The sequence below is a fragment of the Conger conger genome, chromosome 1 (genome assembly GCF_963514075.1).
Source record: "Conger conger chromosome 1, fConCon1.1, whole genome shotgun sequence".
Lineage (NCBI taxonomy): Eukaryota > Metazoa > Chordata > Actinopteri > Anguilliformes > Congridae > Conger > Conger conger.
Genome location: NC_083760.1, coordinates 32239402 through 32257797, shown reverse-complemented (window position 1 = coordinate 32257797; position 18396 = coordinate 32239402). Strand labels below are relative to the sequence as shown.

At 39.3% G+C, this 18396-nt stretch overlaps 1 protein-coding gene across 3 annotated transcripts; it reads right to left on the bottom strand.

The window, feature by feature from the left end:
* Positions 1–9231: 9231 nt before the first annotated feature.
* manea (mannosidase, endo-alpha) lies at positions 9232–17798 on the bottom strand. Of its 3 annotated transcripts, none has more exons than XM_061246850.1 (5): positions 17710–17798; positions 16397–17046; positions 12727–12836; positions 12372–12448; positions 9232–11571 (listed from the first exon to the last, which is right to left on the bottom strand). In XM_061246850.1, exons 2-5 carry the CDS (start codon positions 16899–16901, stop codon positions 10935–10937), a joined length of 1329 nt encoding a protein of 442 aa, XP_061102834.1. In that variant the 5' UTR covers positions 16902–17046; positions 17710–17798; the 3' UTR covers positions 9232–10934. The 3 variants fall into 3 exon arrangements, with proteins under 3 accessions (XP_061102834.1, XP_061102839.1, XP_061102825.1); XM_061246855.1 differs by having other exon boundaries at positions 16397–16804; positions 17710–17753; XM_061246841.1 differs by having other exon boundaries at positions 16397–17764.
* Positions 17799–18396: the final 598 nt, after the last annotated feature.

Genomic DNA, 18396 nt, shown 5'->3' with positions numbered 1-18396 from the left:
GGCGATTTAGCTAGCAATCTCTATATTAGCTATAGCCTACATTTCTGGATTTGGGCATTTGAAGTAAGCTATTGAAATATCATATTAAATTATAGCATTAATTATTATGATTACAGTTCACATCGTATTATCCTGTTTGTCATGGGCAATCCAAATAGGCTACATTTTGATGGTTCCAAAATGTGCAGACACGTAAACGAGACCCTTGCCGTAGGATATAATGAATAGATCGCAAGGGAATAAAAAAGGGACGTCTCCGTATAAATCGCGGCTTGTTAGAAAAATGCACCTCAAAGGCCTATTGATTTCTCCACTATAAACAGGGGTTGCAATTAGATGACCGAATACAGGTAGGGTAACACACTGCGGTGCATTGCCCCGGTGTAGTTGTATAAAATATCTAATTATAGGCTACTCACCGTCCTCAGGGTGGACTGGCATCAACTAAAATAGATCCGCATATTGGCATTATATTTACTAAAGTCGTTTCTCCGTGATTTAGGCATCCCAATCCAAATACCGCACAATCTGAGCAGTGATAAAATTCTTGCGGTGGTGGCAATTTTCGCACGCATCTGGCCAGGATTCGGTAGATTCCGAACCCATAGCTAATGCTGCTGCATTGGCCGTCGAGAAATAAGTGCAGCCGTGACGATTTCGCTCACATATCACAGAACTGTATAGAACTATATAGGCAAAAACAGGCAGGTGGTGACTAACGTTAATTCGAGTGAAGTGATGTGAACCAAGGCATCGTTGCGCTGCGTGCAGGGTGTTTTGCGATGTGGAATAATTCACTAGCCCCCACAGCGCTGTCATCATTGTATGACAAAGCTTGCAGCTGCTCCAGGGGGAGGTGTACAAAACGCAGTAAACTGATCAGAAACGCGATTTTTACTTGTATTCGTCGTTAATTTGACCAGTAATAATAAAATGGGTTTAGTCACAGTGTGTCTTATGAGCTAGCCTATACAAAAGTTGGAAATGGCAAACGATTCAAGTATATATATATATATATATATATATATATATATATATATATATATATATATATAATTGAGCCGAATTGCCTGTATAAGTCAGCATCACACACAAGATACTCTACTTAAAGCAGTTTTCAAATAAGCAACCTTTTGTGTAATGGTAGCTAGCGTTTTGTTAAGAAATGCAAGGTCGGCAGTCATGGATTCTACAAATACCCCCCTCACCCAATGTAGCTGCCAATCATGTAGGGTAGAACCGGTACAATTGTAACGCTTCACAATAAACGCATTTTCTCATGCAACAATAGAAGCACGGATGCGAAAATGCCTTCATATAGTAGTTTGCAACATTTTTGGCCACCTCTGGTCAAAAAACCTTTCACAATTAATAGCTAAGGGAACAGAAGCGAACCTGACCTCTAAATTGTAGGGGAGACTGAGGAACAACCAAACACTTTTAGGTTTGTGTCTAATTAGTTACAGTAACAGAACCTTCAGTAACAGAACAGTTCTAGGACATTCCTGGAAATTACAGTTAAGTCGAAAGCAGCGGGAGTGAAACTGATCCAACGCGCCCTGGCTCCGGGGCAAGTTTAAACCATCCATCCATCCATCCATTATCTGAACCCGCTTATCCTGATCAGGGTCGCAGGGGGGCTGGAGCCTATCCCAGCATACATTGGGCGAAAGGCAGGAATACACCCTGGACAGGTCGCCAGTCTATCTCAGGGCACACACACCATTCCCTCACACACTCATACCTACGGGCAATTTAGACTCTCCAATCAGCCTAACGTGCATGTCTTTGGACTGTGGGAGGAAACCGGAGTACCCGGAGGAAACCCACGCAGACACGGGGAGAACATGCAAACTCCGCACAGAGAGGCCCCGGCCGACGGGGATTCGAACCCAGGACCTCCTTGCTGTGAGGCGAAGTTGAAACCATTCCGGGGCAAATTTAAACAGCGTCCAAAATGTCGGGAAATGGCTTGGAGGACAAAAGCTTGTGAATCCAATATTTTTTACCTTTCACATTTTTCATCTGAAAATGACTCTACAATGGTGTCTGTACTAACTGCACATGACACCATTCATATTAAATTCATGTCTCGGAAGAAATTAAAAGAGCTAGTGTTAAATTAAAAGAGCGAGTGGTGTACGTGGAATGAGGAACAGGCAGGGGCATGATGGAGCACAGGGTTCCAACATGCCCCAGCCGCACTAGTTGTACTCCAGCATGGCTCATAGTTTCTGCTTGCTCATGACATTTGACGAAGGTATACAGTCTTATAACCCTTATACTTCCATGGTGCTAAAACACAGATTTGTTAATAACATTACATTAATGGCATTTGGCAGACGCCTTTATTCAAAGTGACATACAGTAGATTAGACTAAGCAGGAGACAATCCTCCCCTGGAGCAATGCAGGGTTAAGGGCCTTGCTCAAGGGCCCACTAGTTGTGCGGATCTTATTGTGGCTACACCGGGGATCAAACCAACGACCATGCAGGTTCCAGTCATGTACTTTAACCACTATGCTACAGGCTGCCTCGAGTAACGCACTTTCAAATCGTCCAGCCAATCACACGTGAGAAGTGCGTCTACAACATTAAACATGACATATTTCTTCACATTTTAAAGCAAGATTACTTTTTATTTGAATTTTTTACAGTTTCTTGCCGTTCTTCTCAACAAAGGCTTCATTCTTTTTACTCCAAGCACACATTTTGGTGGTGGTTTGTCAGTCGAAAGCACATTGTTCCAAAAGGCTTCAGGCTTTTCAGTGTTTTCTTTTGCGTACTTCAGACGCTTAATTTTGTGTTGAGGACATTCTTTCAGGCAACTCTGCCATATAGGTATTTGTTGTTGAAAGTATGTCGTAGTGTTGTCCTATGAACAGCTAGATCTTTGTTTGCTACTCTTTTTTTCAGCTCTTTTGCAGTGATGTGTGGGTTCTTCTGAGCATTTCTCACCAGGTCTTGGGCCATTCTATCTGAAATCTTTCTTGGTCTTCCAGACCTTGCCTTGACTTCAACTGTTCCATTTATCTTCTATTTTATAATAATCTTTCTGACAGTGGAAATAGGTACAGTCTGAAACATTGATAGTTTTTGTAGCCTTCTCCTTCTTGATGGAAATGAACCATCTTCATTCTGAAATCATTGTACAACAGTTTAGAGGAACCCATGGTTGTCCACACCAGACAGAACAGCCACTGCAGTTGGATACTTTAGAAGGCATGAAATTGTACTCACCTGACTCATTGAAGCCTTAACGAGTAAATCACCTGGGTCTGGGACTTAGTAACTATCTTTTTAAAAAGTAACAAAGAATAATCCAAAAGGGTTCCCAAACATTTGCTCAGGGCCCTTTTTGTTTCTTTTTTAAAATAATTTTTAAACAGTAAACAATGAAAATAAAAAGCAATCTTGCTTTAATATTTGCAGAAAGGTCTCGTGTTTACCCATTTAGAGTTCAGGTCATTAAACGAAAGCTCATACCATTTTTATCATTTATATCCTGGTTCCAAGCATATGTTTTACTTGTATTGCTTGCTCACATAAATTATATCATCCCTATAGTCTAACATTGCAATTGTGTCTTATGGGGATATCGACTATACGTGTTAGCATACGCTAGGCTATTGAAACACATTATAGTGCACTTATCCCTGGTTATGTGTATGCACTTTGGACTTGTTGTACGTCGCTCTGGATAAGAGCGTCAGCTAAATGCCATTAATTAATCAGATTTGCTAGCTTGCGGTTGGTTTTCAAATAAATGAGCAACATATGGATTTAAATCATGCTTATATTTATACACAGTTCCGATAAATAGTTTTAACCATGGATTTATTTGTAACAGTGGAATCTTTGTCTCTTGTTCACAGAATGCAGACAAGAGACAAAAACGTTGAAACCAGAACTCATCCAGTCTTGCAAATAAACTAAAATAAATGCCATTCCTAATTGATTGCTGGTTTAAACATCAATGCAGGATATGCTCTTTTGAGCCAAGTGTTTTTTGTCCTGGAAAACAATGCAGATATGAACCATTTATGCAGTTATTTTTTTATTGTTACAAATGTCACACACATACACTCACTGAGAACTTTATTAGAAACACCTACTTATTCATACAAATATTTAATCAGCCAATGGTGTGGCAACAGTGCAATGCATAAAAACATGCAGATGCAGACATGCAAAAACATGCTGGTCAGGGGCTTCAGTTAATGTTCACGTCAACCATCGGAATAGGGAAAAAGTTATTTTGTCCACGGAAATGCCTTTTTAATGAGAGAGGTAACAGAATGGTCAGACTGGTTCAAGCTGACAGAAAGGATAATTACTCTGTACAATTGTGGTGAGCAGAAAAGCATCTCAGATGGCAGAACACATTGAAACTTGAGGCGGATGGGCTACAACAGCAGAAGAACATGTCGGGTTCCACTTCTATCAGCCAAGAACAGAAAGCTGAGGCTGCAGTGAGCACAGGCTCATCAAAACTGGACAGTTGAAAATGTAGCCTGGTCTGATGAATCTTGATTTCTTCTGAGGCATACAGATTGTAGGGTCAGAATTTGGCACCAGCAGCATGAACCCATGGACTCAACCTGCCTTGTATCAACAATCCAGGCTGGTGGCGGTGGTGTAATGGTGTGGGAAAAAAAAAAATTGGAAGTTGGAAAATGGAGCAGGTGCTATCTTTTGGCTATCTGCACATGCACAAAATTATGTATGCGTGTGTGCCATATGTGTGTTTACAAAGTGGCAGCGGGAAATAACTGTCAGTTCAGGGGTACAAATTCTTGCCAAGTAATAGCTGTAATTGGTGAGGTCCTACACTGTATTGGTTTTTAGCTGTTGTCAAACAGGCTAACAAATGCCTTCAATCATAATTTTCTCCCATACCTCAATGATGGGAGGAACACATTGTGAAAATGGAATGAACATGACGTCATTCTCTTTGAACTCAAGCCAAATGTGCTCACAAAGCAACACTTGAATGTACACATTCTATGGTTTATTATTTATCATATATGTACACTATCAAGAATGAGCCACTTCCAATGACTCATTTTGTAAAACAACGACATACATTTGAATACCTTTTCAGACTTTTTTTTACAAGTATTGTTTAAGTAATACTTGCTCCAATTAATTGTCTGTTGTAGAAATGTTTATTTTATTATTCAAAATCTTAAATCTCTCTGATCTCCTTTGCTGTGTTGAGTGTAGTTATGTCAGATGTTATCTCATCAGTTTTAGAGTACTTTACTTTTTTATTTTATTTGACCCAGTTCATTTCACTCTTATAGGTACACTCATTTCTTGGTGGGCAAAAGTCTTACAGTTTTGATGGGCCACCCAAGACAGTCTGGGGATAATTTTGTGTGTTAGGCTGTATGGCCTAGAATATGGGAAAGTGACTGGCATCATATCATTGTCTATATAATCAGTTGTTTGATTTGCATTTCGAAAAAGGAGAATATGTATGTCTCTTACAACCCTGAAGTGTTATGATCCAGACAGAGGCAATTTTGGTTTGAAAGCCTAACAATGAACAAAACATCAGGCCAGCAGTTGTTTTTCTTGAAAGGTACAATAATGAATTGGAACATTTTCTTTTTTTTTTTACCTGCTGTTTACCTGTTAAATAAAGAAAATCAACATTTATATTGTTTACAGATGGTGGCTCGCAAAACCAGTGTCAATCATATTGTCATTAAAGATTTTTCTCAGATGGCAGATAAAATCCCTACCAAGTAAATCAAATTTTAGTGTACTTGAAGAAATTGTTATATGCATTTTGTTAATGGTATTTTGAACTGGGAAACATGGCGAACATAAAAAATGAAATGTTCTTAAAAACTTCAGACACAGAAACATTGAAATAACAAAATTTTCACATCCAGAAATGTAAAAAAAGCTCAATAACTCGACTAACTAACTTTATTATTGACACATAGCACCACTTTGAATTGCAAGTCATGGATAAGATATTTAGGTGCTTTGAAATTCCCTGGTGCTATTTCCCTTGTTAGTAAAACATCCAGGAATTGGCCTTGGAATTCATGTCTGGGAAAGCTGGATATAAATTTAGCCACAGACATCATTTTTCAGGTTCAAATCTGTTTATCTGGTGATGTACCATCCATTGTACTAAATGACTGTTTTGCTGCATGGGCATTGCTGAAATAATCCACATGGGGATTTAAACCTATTGAAGAGCCATGACTAAGTAAAAGTACAGTACACACAAGCAAAATTAAATCCAAACCCAGAGATAGAATTGGAAGAGAAAAACATGAAACAAAAAAGTTCTGGATTTATTTTTTGATTTTTTAAATCATTTACGTATTTCTTTGTACCATCTGTGTCTTCTGAATTTCCAGTTCTTTGGCTTTCTTGTTTGGTGATGGTTAACAAAAGGATTTTGCATGCTTGTTACCATATTTTCTACTCTAGTGAAACAGGAAGTGATAGAATGACACAATTTAGTTAATCTCAGTCTAAAAGTAATATACAAATTAAATTGTATTGCCAATTTAACACCTATGGAACATGAAAGTAAATCTATTAAAATAAAAGTATATAGCTTTCCTATACATTTGAACATTACATCTAGATTACCCTGTGTTATTAAATGCCTTTTTTCTCCATTTATATCAAAGGTGCCAATAATTCTGGAGTGTATAAAAGTGATGTAATCTGCTTTTGTTCCTGCTCAGGAATGAAAAAAATGTCTTGCCCATGGTCATTTCTTCATTCTGAATCTTAGCATCTGACTTTACACTGTTATTGTGTGTTTATTTCCTGTATTTTCAAGTTGACAAGAACCATTTAGTTTGCACTTTGGTTATCATGGTAAAAAAAATATAATGTGTAAACCACAAAGATTTCTCATCAGGCAAGGCCAGAGACTGAATAGCATGTCTAATAGTCTAGTACACTTAATAGCCACTGGGCACAAAGTGACCTAGATGAGAGATGTAAAGTCAGCTGGTTGGGCATTTCATTTTGTGTGCGACCGTTAGGATGAATAAACCTTTTTCTCACTCAATATATTGTTTGAAACAATACCAGTAATCTGATCAGACCAGATCGTATTCACGTTCAATCTACAAGCTTCTCCCTTACGAGAAGACAAACAAGCTTGCTGGTTACTGAAACAGATAGAATTTCTGTAAAATATGCATCAATATCACAATACGAAAATATTGACCACTTTTGGCCAACATAAATACTTTGTGCAACAGCATTTTGTGATTTTGAATAAATCACCACCACCTTGAAATAGATGGTAATTGTGTATTTTCCATTTTATTATTTTACAGGATGCATAATTTTAACACCAATGAGATGTGTTCTCATTGAGGTCAACATACTATAATACAGGCTAGCAATTCAGTCCTTAAATCATTAACCACTTACACTGGATATGTTAAAACCTCAAAGTGTTTTGTCATCAGACTCATAACCCTTAGGGGGGGGTGTCAGTTTTTTTGGTTTCTCTAGGTTTCCTTTGTTTTTATTTATTAGTTTTAACTGGTTTGAGGATAGACTGTCACATCTCTGGCGTTTATAACAGGCCGGGTATTAGTGAAATTATATCACTGGTGGTCTAGTATTAAATCCTTACCTGGCTAATGGTAACTGCCTCCAGCAGCCCCACAGGATGGAACAGAATCGGACAGAACATTGGTCAGGGTGGGAGGGTATTAGTCGGTGAGTCACATGGAAGCTGCTCCTCTGAGCGCGTGTGGTCTGCCTGCACCAGCTGCACATGAAATGTACTGAGGTAGTCAACTGCTTAACTGAACAGCAACAGCTAGGAGCACATGCTTCAAGGTATAATATGTAATTTTGTACTCCTAACGGTCAAGAGAGGAATTGCAGCAACAAACACCCTCAAACCACAACACTGTTTATCCCTCCCCCCTTCTCTGTGACCGCCCCCCCCGTATTTAAACACTATACATACAGGCAGAGGGTGAATCAACATGTGATGGTCTTGTATCAATGCTTTAACACAAAAGCCTTACCTATTGTACCTTTAACAAGAACCTTCTTGGAGCACACTGAAGCCAGATGATGGCTCTACATAAAGGAATAGCATTGAATAGCATTGAAACTTTTTAGGAAAAAAAGTAATTTGCGCTTAACATTAGTAAAAATAGCTTTTAGAGAACTTAAAACATTATGTCCCCACAGTAACAATGTGTACTTGTAGAATAACTAGTTAGGGTAAGCCCGTCTTACCTATGTTGGAAAAATGTGTTGTGCACTATTCATCATTTGCCTACCCTTAAATAAGATTTAAGGGTAGGCAAATGATGTGATGGGACACATTTAATCTCATTAAATAATTTGTGTTAATGGCAAGCTGAAATGGAAGTGATATTACGCACTGTATACACAAGTGAATCTAATCATTCCGGGGGAGTTTTTGAAGGGCTGGTAGTCGATTTGAATGACGTCAAATGAGGAAGGGACTAAAATGGATGTGTAAAAGGACATTGTTTGGAGGGGAATGGAATATTGACATTTGATAGATATACACACTGGTACACAATCTAAATTCCTATAAAATCTAAATTCATATTGTTTTCCAGGAAGTGGATGCTTTAACTTCAGTTTCACTTCCTGTCCCAAGCCCAATATGCAGTGGCTCCAACCAAATCCCAAGGGGTTTTGTTTTGGGTTGAGAACATTTATTATGGTTTTAATAGGGGCTCAAAACAATAGTATAGCAGTAATTTTGAAGCGTATGAGGTTGAGAGCACCAAATGGCACTGGGATTTTACGGTAGTTACGTACGAGACTGAAAGGGTCAATACACATTGCCACAGGCCAGGTACACCACTGAGTTTGAATCATTGGCATTTTAGCACAGCGAGCTACAATAACACTCCTCCTATACTCTATCCATTCACTATTGATGTTCCCTTGTTTAGTGAATCAGTACCTCCTTCCCAGCCAAGGAAGCTCTCGGGTGACTTTTTCCCCAACCAATGTTCCCATAAACATATACGGCAGCTGGACACATACAAAAACCTGAAGCACCCCTTCCTTCCTTCAGGCAATTTCACACTATAATCTTTGTAAGACTCTAGTTCAATGGTTGTTGGGAAGAGTGCTTTAGGGTTAGTGTTTATTCTAGTCTAAATGAAGTAGAAAGCACAGTGGCATCCAATAATGCCATTGGCAGTTTTGAGGACAAAATCTAAGGCATTGCAACCATTTGAGAATGAGATGGGTTGGTACAGTTTATTAATACCAGATATGTCCATGATATCCAAATGTGGGAAAAAAAGAGAAGAATACAGGAAACATTTGATGGGAGCCCAGAATTGTCACATATTGAACAGAAGCTTTAAACAGGAAAGGGTTTCATTTTACAGAAAGCACAGCGGTTTTTAGGATTTACTGCAAGATGAACTAAAATTAACGCTTTGAGAGAGATTAACACAGCAAAAATGTGTAGGTATTATTCATCGGTTGTTTTATATGGAATTTACAGGAAAAAAAGTTTTGAAAATGTTTGCCCGCAGTCCATAAGGTGGTTAAACTTGGGTTAAATAAACACCCCTATTCATTTGTATTTTCATAAAGGCTATTAATTCTCCTACGTTTCCTACTGGGCATTGACTGCCTAATTTATCAAACTACACAGTAAGAACTGAAATGAACACTTTGTGTTATGTGACCTGTGCACATTATGTAACCTGTAACTGAGGCACTCAATATTGGGTACATCCAGAATCAGGAATATTCACTGAAAGCAAGTCCCATGCCATTCTTCGCAAATGATATGTGGTTCCCCGGTGTCCTGGCTAAATTCCCAACCCTGGCTCTTTCAACCTGCCACCTAATCATCTCCTGATTCAATTGGCAAAACAACATTGTTCTCTCCCTCTCCACCTCAGCTGGTGTGTGGTGAGCGTTCTGGCGCAAAACGACAGCCGTGCATCACCCAGGTGGGTGCTACACATTGGTGGTGGTTGAGGCGAGTTTCCCCTGTAAGCGCTTTATGAGTATTGAAAATTGCAATAGAAATATTATGACTAGGATGACACCATTTGTGCCAGGTTTAACTGAACAGACATGTTGGCTGAACATTATATAAAAAGACTGTTCCACACAAAACAATGAAAAGAATAGTCATGCACGGAGCACTGCTCTACAGATTAAAAAGTGAGGTAGGTGTTCATGCAGGAACACAGTGACAGTGAAGGACACATTTCTTTGTCAGTGCGGCTGGAAATCTGAAGCTTACAAGGCTTTCTTGCATTTGTTCTCAATTTCACTTTACACATTTTAAGTTTTGTAGTTTCTTTGCATAACAATAGTCTCAAATTCATCACCCAAGAACTGAGAACAAGATAAATGATAGTTGAAGGGAGTAGTTGACTGACAAGGTTTCATGTAAAATTGTCAGCCATGTTTTTGTGGAAGTAAACTTGCTGCTTGCAAAAGCCAAAACGCCAAGATTGGCAACTGATTGGCTTAGTGTTAATCAGTAGTAAGCTATACCAAAACTTTGTTAACATGTGTACATTCCTTCAAATCTAAACGATACATTTTTCCTGAAGACCTTTTCATAGGGCAAAAAAATGTACTGAAATTAACTGAGAGTGCAGAACACTTAGCATGTCTCATGTTAGAAATAGGACAGATAATTTCATATTTGCATTTGCAAAATAAAAAACCACAAATCTTATTCACGGTGCATCCTTGCATCACACATTGAAATAACATGTTCTTGGTCTCCCTTTCTTCTCCAATCCTGTCCATACTGTAACTCTTAGTCACTGAAGCTTAGGATGATGCGATGAGAGGTCTGACCACAGTCAGACAGACTTTTCAGGATTCTTCCCAACATCTTCGTAGTGGTCCAAAGACGTGTTTGTATCCAATCACTCAACCCACATCACAGACTTTGCTCAAACCAACCATTTCTCCCTCTCCTTGGCAAACTTCTCTGCCCATCTGTGTGTGATTTCCAAATAGGCATCTGACTTGTGGGGCAAGTAGTCCTCATACTTGGTCTGGCCCGCCGTCTTGGGGATGGCCAACTCGATTTGAGTGCCCTCGTGCCACTCATTGAAGGACGTTATAGAAATGATGTCGGGCCTGGCTTCCAGGGCGGCAGCGAACGCGGTCTCATAGTACTTTCCGTTAATGCGGTTCCTCGTGTTCTGGTAGTTCCAAGGCCGGATGCTGGTGTCCATGTAGCCAGGCCCCACGCTGGGAATAAACATCAGGTTGTTGCTGTCACAGAAGCTCTTGATCGTTCTCCAGTTGCTGTGGGATGAGCCGTAGGAGAAGCCGTTGGTGGCGAAGTACGTGTACACCCCGTCGAAGCCGGCGGCTAAGATGTCCTTCTTGTGCTTGTCCTCAACCAGGAGGGCGATGAAGATTCCGTCGAAGGGGGTGTTCCTGATGCTGTGGCGGCCGGGGTCTTTGAGGAGGTTGGCCCACTTGTCCGAGCTCAACAGGTAGGAGTCGTACACATAGAACAGTGGGAGAAGCTTTCCACTACCGGTTTTGTGTCTATAGAAGGCAGGATGCTCCCCATACCTGGGAAGAAAGGTATGCCAGGTTACCATGCCAATACTATGAGAATACTACGAGAGTCAAACAGTTAATGAATGCAGAAAAAATAAACATCCAAGACCAAAAAAAAAAATATATATATATATAAAGATCTAGGGTGCCCAAAACATTTGCACAGAACTGTCTTTTACACTGCAATCCGTAAGTATTCGGACAGTGGTACAATTCCTGTTCTTTTGGCTCAGTACTTCAGCACATTGGATTTGAAATGAAACAATGAATATAAAAGTTATTAAAAGTAGCTTGAAGTGTAGACTGTCACCTTTAATTTGAGGGTATTTACAGCCATATTGGGTGCTCAGTGTAGTGTACATCCCTTTTTATACATAATATACAAAAGTAATTGGACAGTTGGCTTCGCAACTGTTTCTGATTAGTCAGGTGTATTCAATTGCTTGCAAAGTGCAGGTATATGAAAGCTTTCAGTATCTAGTGTTGATTTTAGGCTTTTGTTTGCATTTGGAGTTTGTTATTGGCATTTGTCAACATGAGTGCTAGAGCTGTACTGTATGGATGACAGCCAATTACGGAGAAATTTGTAATTGGATAAAACCCTGCTAAATGGAAATGGTCCAGGAAACACTGGTGTCGCAGTATTCTCGACCACACCGTCTTACCAAATTTCTCTAAATATTGTTGAAAAAACGCTTGCCTGTAATCACTAAAAGTAAATAGTTACTCCACCAATTGTATGAACCATCGCCATTTTATCACTAATAAAAGCTAAGCGGCAAAGACAATAAAACCTGAATTATAATACTCACTTCTGCATGATGTACTTGATACTGTTGTACATACTGAGGTCATCCCTTCCTTTGTAAGGTTCAATGTGGAAAACCACCTGTGCAAAAAGTCAAGGTTACAGAGCCAGTCACAATCACCTCACAACTCAGCTTAATTCAGCATTCACTGCCAAGGAAGTACCAAAGGGCCTCATAAATCACAGACATGAACATTATATTCTTGTCAACCTTGTACCGCTGCAGTACATGGGTACTGTCTCACATAAATGTCTGTTCAGTCTGCAGAATAATCCAGCTCACACTAATTTCACCATTACAAATAAATATAAATTAATCTTTATATTTTTACACTGCATCCTCCCCCACCATTACACACCTTAACTTGGTATTTCTGGGCCACATCAAGAATGAGAGGCACAAAATCATCAGTTGGCTCTCCGTTGTCATCTGCCATGCCAGGTGGATACCACGAAAGGGCTAACACACCTAGAGTAGGAAAAGAAAAATCAAACAACCTTTCCATATCTTGAAAAATGAACATACAGAATTCATACCCCAAGTGCATGGGCAAAGAAATTGACAATTGGGATGAATGCTTACCCGTCACAAACATGCCTTAAATATATGTTAAGCAATTAATAGATGAAGAGTCATATATATTACGACACATAATTTAAACCAATATTTTGTTAAATATTTTGCTACTTGTAATCGATCAGTTGTTTAGTGAAAATGTGTGCGTGAGACTCGCTCTTAGCTGTGAATGGGGGCTTTGAAACATAATTGGTGACCACCAAAAAAAAAAGGTCACAACGCTGGACAAGTCTCCACTCAAATTACCGCATTTCTAAGCTACAGTTCCCTCTAAACGTATTGGAACAGCAAAGTTCATTCCTTGTTTTTGCAATACACTGAAGACTTGCGTTTGAGCTAAAAAGATGTACATGAGATGACAGATCCACCATTTCCTGGTATTTATTTTTTTTAAATCTAGATTTGTATCACATTTTGTATCAGACCACCCAATTTTTAGGTGAGCAAAAGTATTGTAACATAGATATGTCCTGTTACATTCATTGGGTAAACAATAAATAGCCCTGAATGTCTACTCTTGGTTTTAGCCTTGGGTTTTGCCTGTGAAGACTGTATTTGTTTTAGAAAAGATGAACCAACATGAAGACCAGAGAGCTGTCTTTGGGAGAAAAGCAAGCCATTTTGAAGCCTAGAAAAGAGCATTACACAACTTACACAAGCATTGGGGATAGTTTGTACAACAACTCAGAATGTCCTAAAAAAGAAATAACCCTCTGGCGTACTGAGCACGTCTCATATTTTTATCCATCCATCCATTATCTCAACCCTCTTATCCTGAACAGGGTCACGTGGGCTGGAGCCCCATCCCAGCATACACTGGGCGAAAGGCAGGAATACACCCCGGACAGGTCGCCAGTCCATCGCAGGGCACACACACCACTCACCCACACACTCATACCCACGGGCAATTTAGACTCTCCAATCAGCCTAACCTGCATGTCTTTGGACTGTGGGAGGAAACCGGAGTACCCAGAGGAAACCCACGCAGACACGGGGAGAACATGCAAACTGCGCACAGAGAGGCCCCGGCCGACGGGGATTCGAACCCAGGACCTCCTTGCTGTGAGGCGGCAGTGCTACCCACTGCACCATCCATGCCGCCCTCGTATTTTTATCTCAACCCCAAATTTATTCAATGCATTGCAAAAACAAAGAAATTGGCCTTGCTGTTCCAATAGTTTTGGAGGGAAATGTAGTCTAGGTGGGTTTCCAAAAAAACCACTTGGAGACTCCAAATGGACACATCGTAACTAAATGATATTATGGGTCTGATGAGGTGTAAAATACTATATATTGTAAGTTATCTTGGAAGATGTAGCCAGGGAAGAAGTATCTTAAGGGGTTAAGGATTCATGTGTTAGACTGACCTACCCACAATATTCAGAATAATAGTAAAAAACCAAAAGCATTGAAATTGTGCATACACTTGCCTGAATGCTTTCTGATAACAGAACCATGCTGATATGTTTATTTTTGAAGAAGATATCGGTGTCTTAAGGAGACTCAGGGGTTCAATATGGATCACCTTTGAGGCACCCAGTCTCCTTAAGTGTTGGCCATTCTGGTTAATCACATTTAAAAGGGTCAGGTCAGAATGAGATTTCTAATGGAATGCCCCTATTATTTTGAACTAGTGATACATTCATATAATTAATGTATGTCTATTGTCTAAGAAGACAAGGGGGATTGACTTTTTGAAGAGAAGAGGGGTATTCCAATCAACATAGTTTGCAGAAGGTTACTGATGATTTCAAGTCCACGTATGGAAGTCTATTATGAATAATTACTGCCACCAATACTTAGAATGAACCAAACTCTGGCTCAGAAACTCTCACTCTTGCACCCCTAGTACACTCATCTAACTGCTGTGGTTAATGACATCAGAATAATTTGAAACCGCAAAATAGCTCATGAGCCCAGTCACCAAACCAAGATGGAACAATGCTGCCTTATCTCAGCAGTATGTGGTAAAGGCCATTACACAGATGCTGTATTCTGTGTATTGACATGCACACAGAATTCTTCTGTTGATAGAGACACTCAGACTCTCTGCCCTGCTCAAGCAGTGCTTGCAGAGAGGACCAAATGCAGCCCACAACAGACTTGCATTCCAGAAAAAGGGTCAAAATGACATGACGTGCATATTTCTGTGTCCGAGTGCATTATTTCCGTGTCAAATAATTTGATAAATTCATGACATATGACTTCCTTCTACATAACCTATTTAGTCTGAATACATATTCAGTACATTCAAGTAATATAGATTTTTTTATGTTTTGGCATCTCAAACCCCCAAAATGTCAGACGGCGCAACTGCAAAGGTACAGACGAAGAAAACTATTAAAAATAGTATTTTAATGATAATAAATACAAAATATAATGCTATGGCATGATTTTATGTTTGAAACCTTTCAAATAAACCAAATTTTACAACTACCAATAGTTTTAAAGCTATCGAGATAATTTAAAACTTTTGTCCAGCATTTGTATGTTCTCAAATGTCAGGGTGGCACAACCGTCAATACGGGGCTTTTGTTATGAAATGAAGAGGTAGCTAATAACAGTAAACAGGATATTGCATCATCAAGAGAACCCCAAGTGACAGTTATACCCAAGTGAAAAGGTTTGTAGATCTCTCTCAAATATTGATAAAAATAGCCACTTTTAACTTGTAGGTAGGCCGGCAACACTTTCCATGTCAGGTGGTACAACCAGCGTAAAACTAGGAAAATGCTATTTCATCATAAAACTCTTTATTACATTTTTAAATTATATGTATGAATTTGATAGCAATGGCAAAAGCTAATACAGGCGTCCAAGTAGAAGCCTGCTTAATTTGAAATTAGTTGCAAAAGTCAGGTGGCGCAACCAGTAAGTCAGGTGGCGCAACTGCAGGGAATCTCACTATATGAAATAAATAATGTCATTTAAAGCTCTAAGATTATCTATTACATTACTAACATATGTTTATTTGTTTTAAGTTAAAGATGTTATACATTTTCAAACCTTTTTCATGATTATAATTTTTTAAATATTAGATTCCACTATCAAGTAAAGAAAAATCAGCACGACACAGAGAGCGCATTAAAAATGACCTGGCTGCAAGAGAAGCATATCTTGCAAAAATAAAAATATTCGTGCTAAAAAGAAGGATAACCTAGCATTAACATGGCAGTTGCAACACATGGTGACCTATCAAAAATAACAAATTGTCTGTCCCATAACATTACAGTTTGTACTTACAAATAAAAAAATAAAAAAAGGATTCACAAATAAATGTAAGTAGGTGTTCCTTCTTATTCCACAACATTACATATGCAGCACAGCAGTGACAAAGGTTATGAACATAAATGTGCTTAATTGCTTAAATATGGTATAATCAATGGAGATTTGAACTTTGCAATACAAATGAAAGCACACAAATATGGTGGACAAAGCTTTTGTCGGCTCACCAACAGCTGAGGTCCGGATCTGCAGCATATGAGCTTCAATGATGGAGGGGTCACGGGAGCTGTACGCCCCCAGAGCAGGGTAAAAGTTGGCCCCAATATCTTCTGGTGGATTGTGTTTTCCTTTTGGATACCCGGCAGCCACTTTGGGGTCCCAATGCGGTAAATTTGGGTGGTTCCAGTGGATGTACTTGCCATCAAACTGCTGGTTGCCATACCATGTATAGTAAAAGACATGCAGGTTGTAGTTCGGGGCAGGGAATTGACCCAATGCAACTTCCAGTTCAGAATCCAGAGTACTCATTTTGGCATTGGTTCCCTCCATGTCACCAGCACCAGGAATGTTTCCCCCTTCTGATCTTCTGATGTATGGAAAAAGCCCAAGACCAAATGGACTTCCGAACCCCAAACCTTCTGGCCGCAAGGATTTCAAAATGATAATTATAGTAAATATGAAAAGTATTATCCCAGTCAAGGTAATGCAAGTTTTTCTGCGGAACCTTGCCATTCTCTCTGAAAAGATTTTTTACACAGGTTCAGGTCCATACTTCATAGGGTAATTTAGGGTCTCCATGCCAGACATTACTGACAGGACCAATGACCCTATTATTATTTTTATTTTTTTTAAGACTGCTGTGACAAGCAGTTACTTCCTGTTGAAAAGAAACATGAGTTACAGAGTGAACGTGGACGTGATTACTCAACAGTCCGTAGTTCAAACATGAGTATGAACTCTAGGCAAAGCAAACTTTGGTTTTAAATGCCAGGGTAACAGTTACCATGAAGCACGTCGTGCAAAACGAACTGCTGCTGTACCACATGCAACGTTTGTATTGTAACGTTACCTTTGAACATTATCTCATTAACGGTATGACTAGCACTGCGTCGTTGCCATTGTTTATCGAAGGCAGATGACATAACCACACTCCTGCATTCAGAATAGCTAACTTCAAGTTAACTGTGTTAAGCATAACTCAAAAACATCAGTTAGCTAGTTAGTGTGCAAGTTGAAAATATGCACTAACTAACTAGACGCAGGACAGTTCAGAGCAAAACAGAATCGTCAAGGAATTAGCCACCATTCAATAGTTACATATCGATGCTTGTTCTGCAGTAAAAAATCAACCTAAGCCAGCTAGCTATTAGCTAGCTAAGTTAGATAAACCGCTTATCAACTTCATAACCACAACTCAGTAGGGCTAGCTAGCTAGCTACATCGACTGACTTTTGTCAAGGGTAATAATAATTGAACCAATCTGACATCGGTACGGTTACAAACTAGCAATTTCTATTCGAAATTATACATGCACGACTACCTTTCAGTACTTTAAATAAGTAGCTAGGTTTTTTTGATGAGACCGCTCACGCTGACGTTTGTTTCCTGAGTTCCGGAACGTCATTGACGACCTTCGTATGCTGTTGCACGTGATTCTTTCTGGCATGACGGGTATTGTAGTTTCTACTTGCAGGCGTAGTTTGGTAGCAACCCGAATCGCAACAGTTCTGCAACCATTAGACTAAATTCAAAACGTTTAGCAAAAGTTGACTATGTTGAGCATGAATCCAAGGTGATTTTTCTGAGGCGTCATGCAAACACTGAAAAATTCCATTTGAAATTGCTCACTTCATACTGCTATAATTTGAAATTGCAATGTAAACTAAATTAATGCATTTAAAATTAAATTTGAATGTGCAATTCAAATTCAGACTTAAAATACGTTTGCGGATCTTTGATGTTAATCTGTGCAATAAGGTGGTATCCCTATGCCAGGAAGCTCAGTCTTGGGTCTTTTAACAGGACAGTGATTACAAGACTTACTTTTCACTGAGGACTTACTATGAGTCTAATTGCAGACAGTAATCGTGTAAAAAGTGCACAGTAAACATGTTGTCCCCTACCTGCGATGTAGTTCCGTTACAGGAAACTATATTTACACGGATGTATACAACTGAACAAGACAGTCATTCATACATGGTTTACTAGCCACCCCCTAGCTGCACAA

Excerpts from the sequence above, each read along its gene's own strand:
- manea (XM_061246850.1), bottom strand. The coding sequence starts at position 16,901 with ATGGCAAGGTTCCGCAGAAAAACTTGCATTACCTTGACTGGGATAATA. Across the intron at positions 12,449-12,726 it reads CCCAGAAATACCAAGTTAAG|GTGGTTTTCCACATTGAACC; the intron begins GTGTGTAATGGT and ends CTTTTTGCACAG. Across the intron at positions 11,572-12,371 it reads ATCAAGTACATCATGCAGAA|GTATGGGGAGCATCCTGCCT; the intron begins GTGAGTATTATA and ends CTTTCTTCCCAG.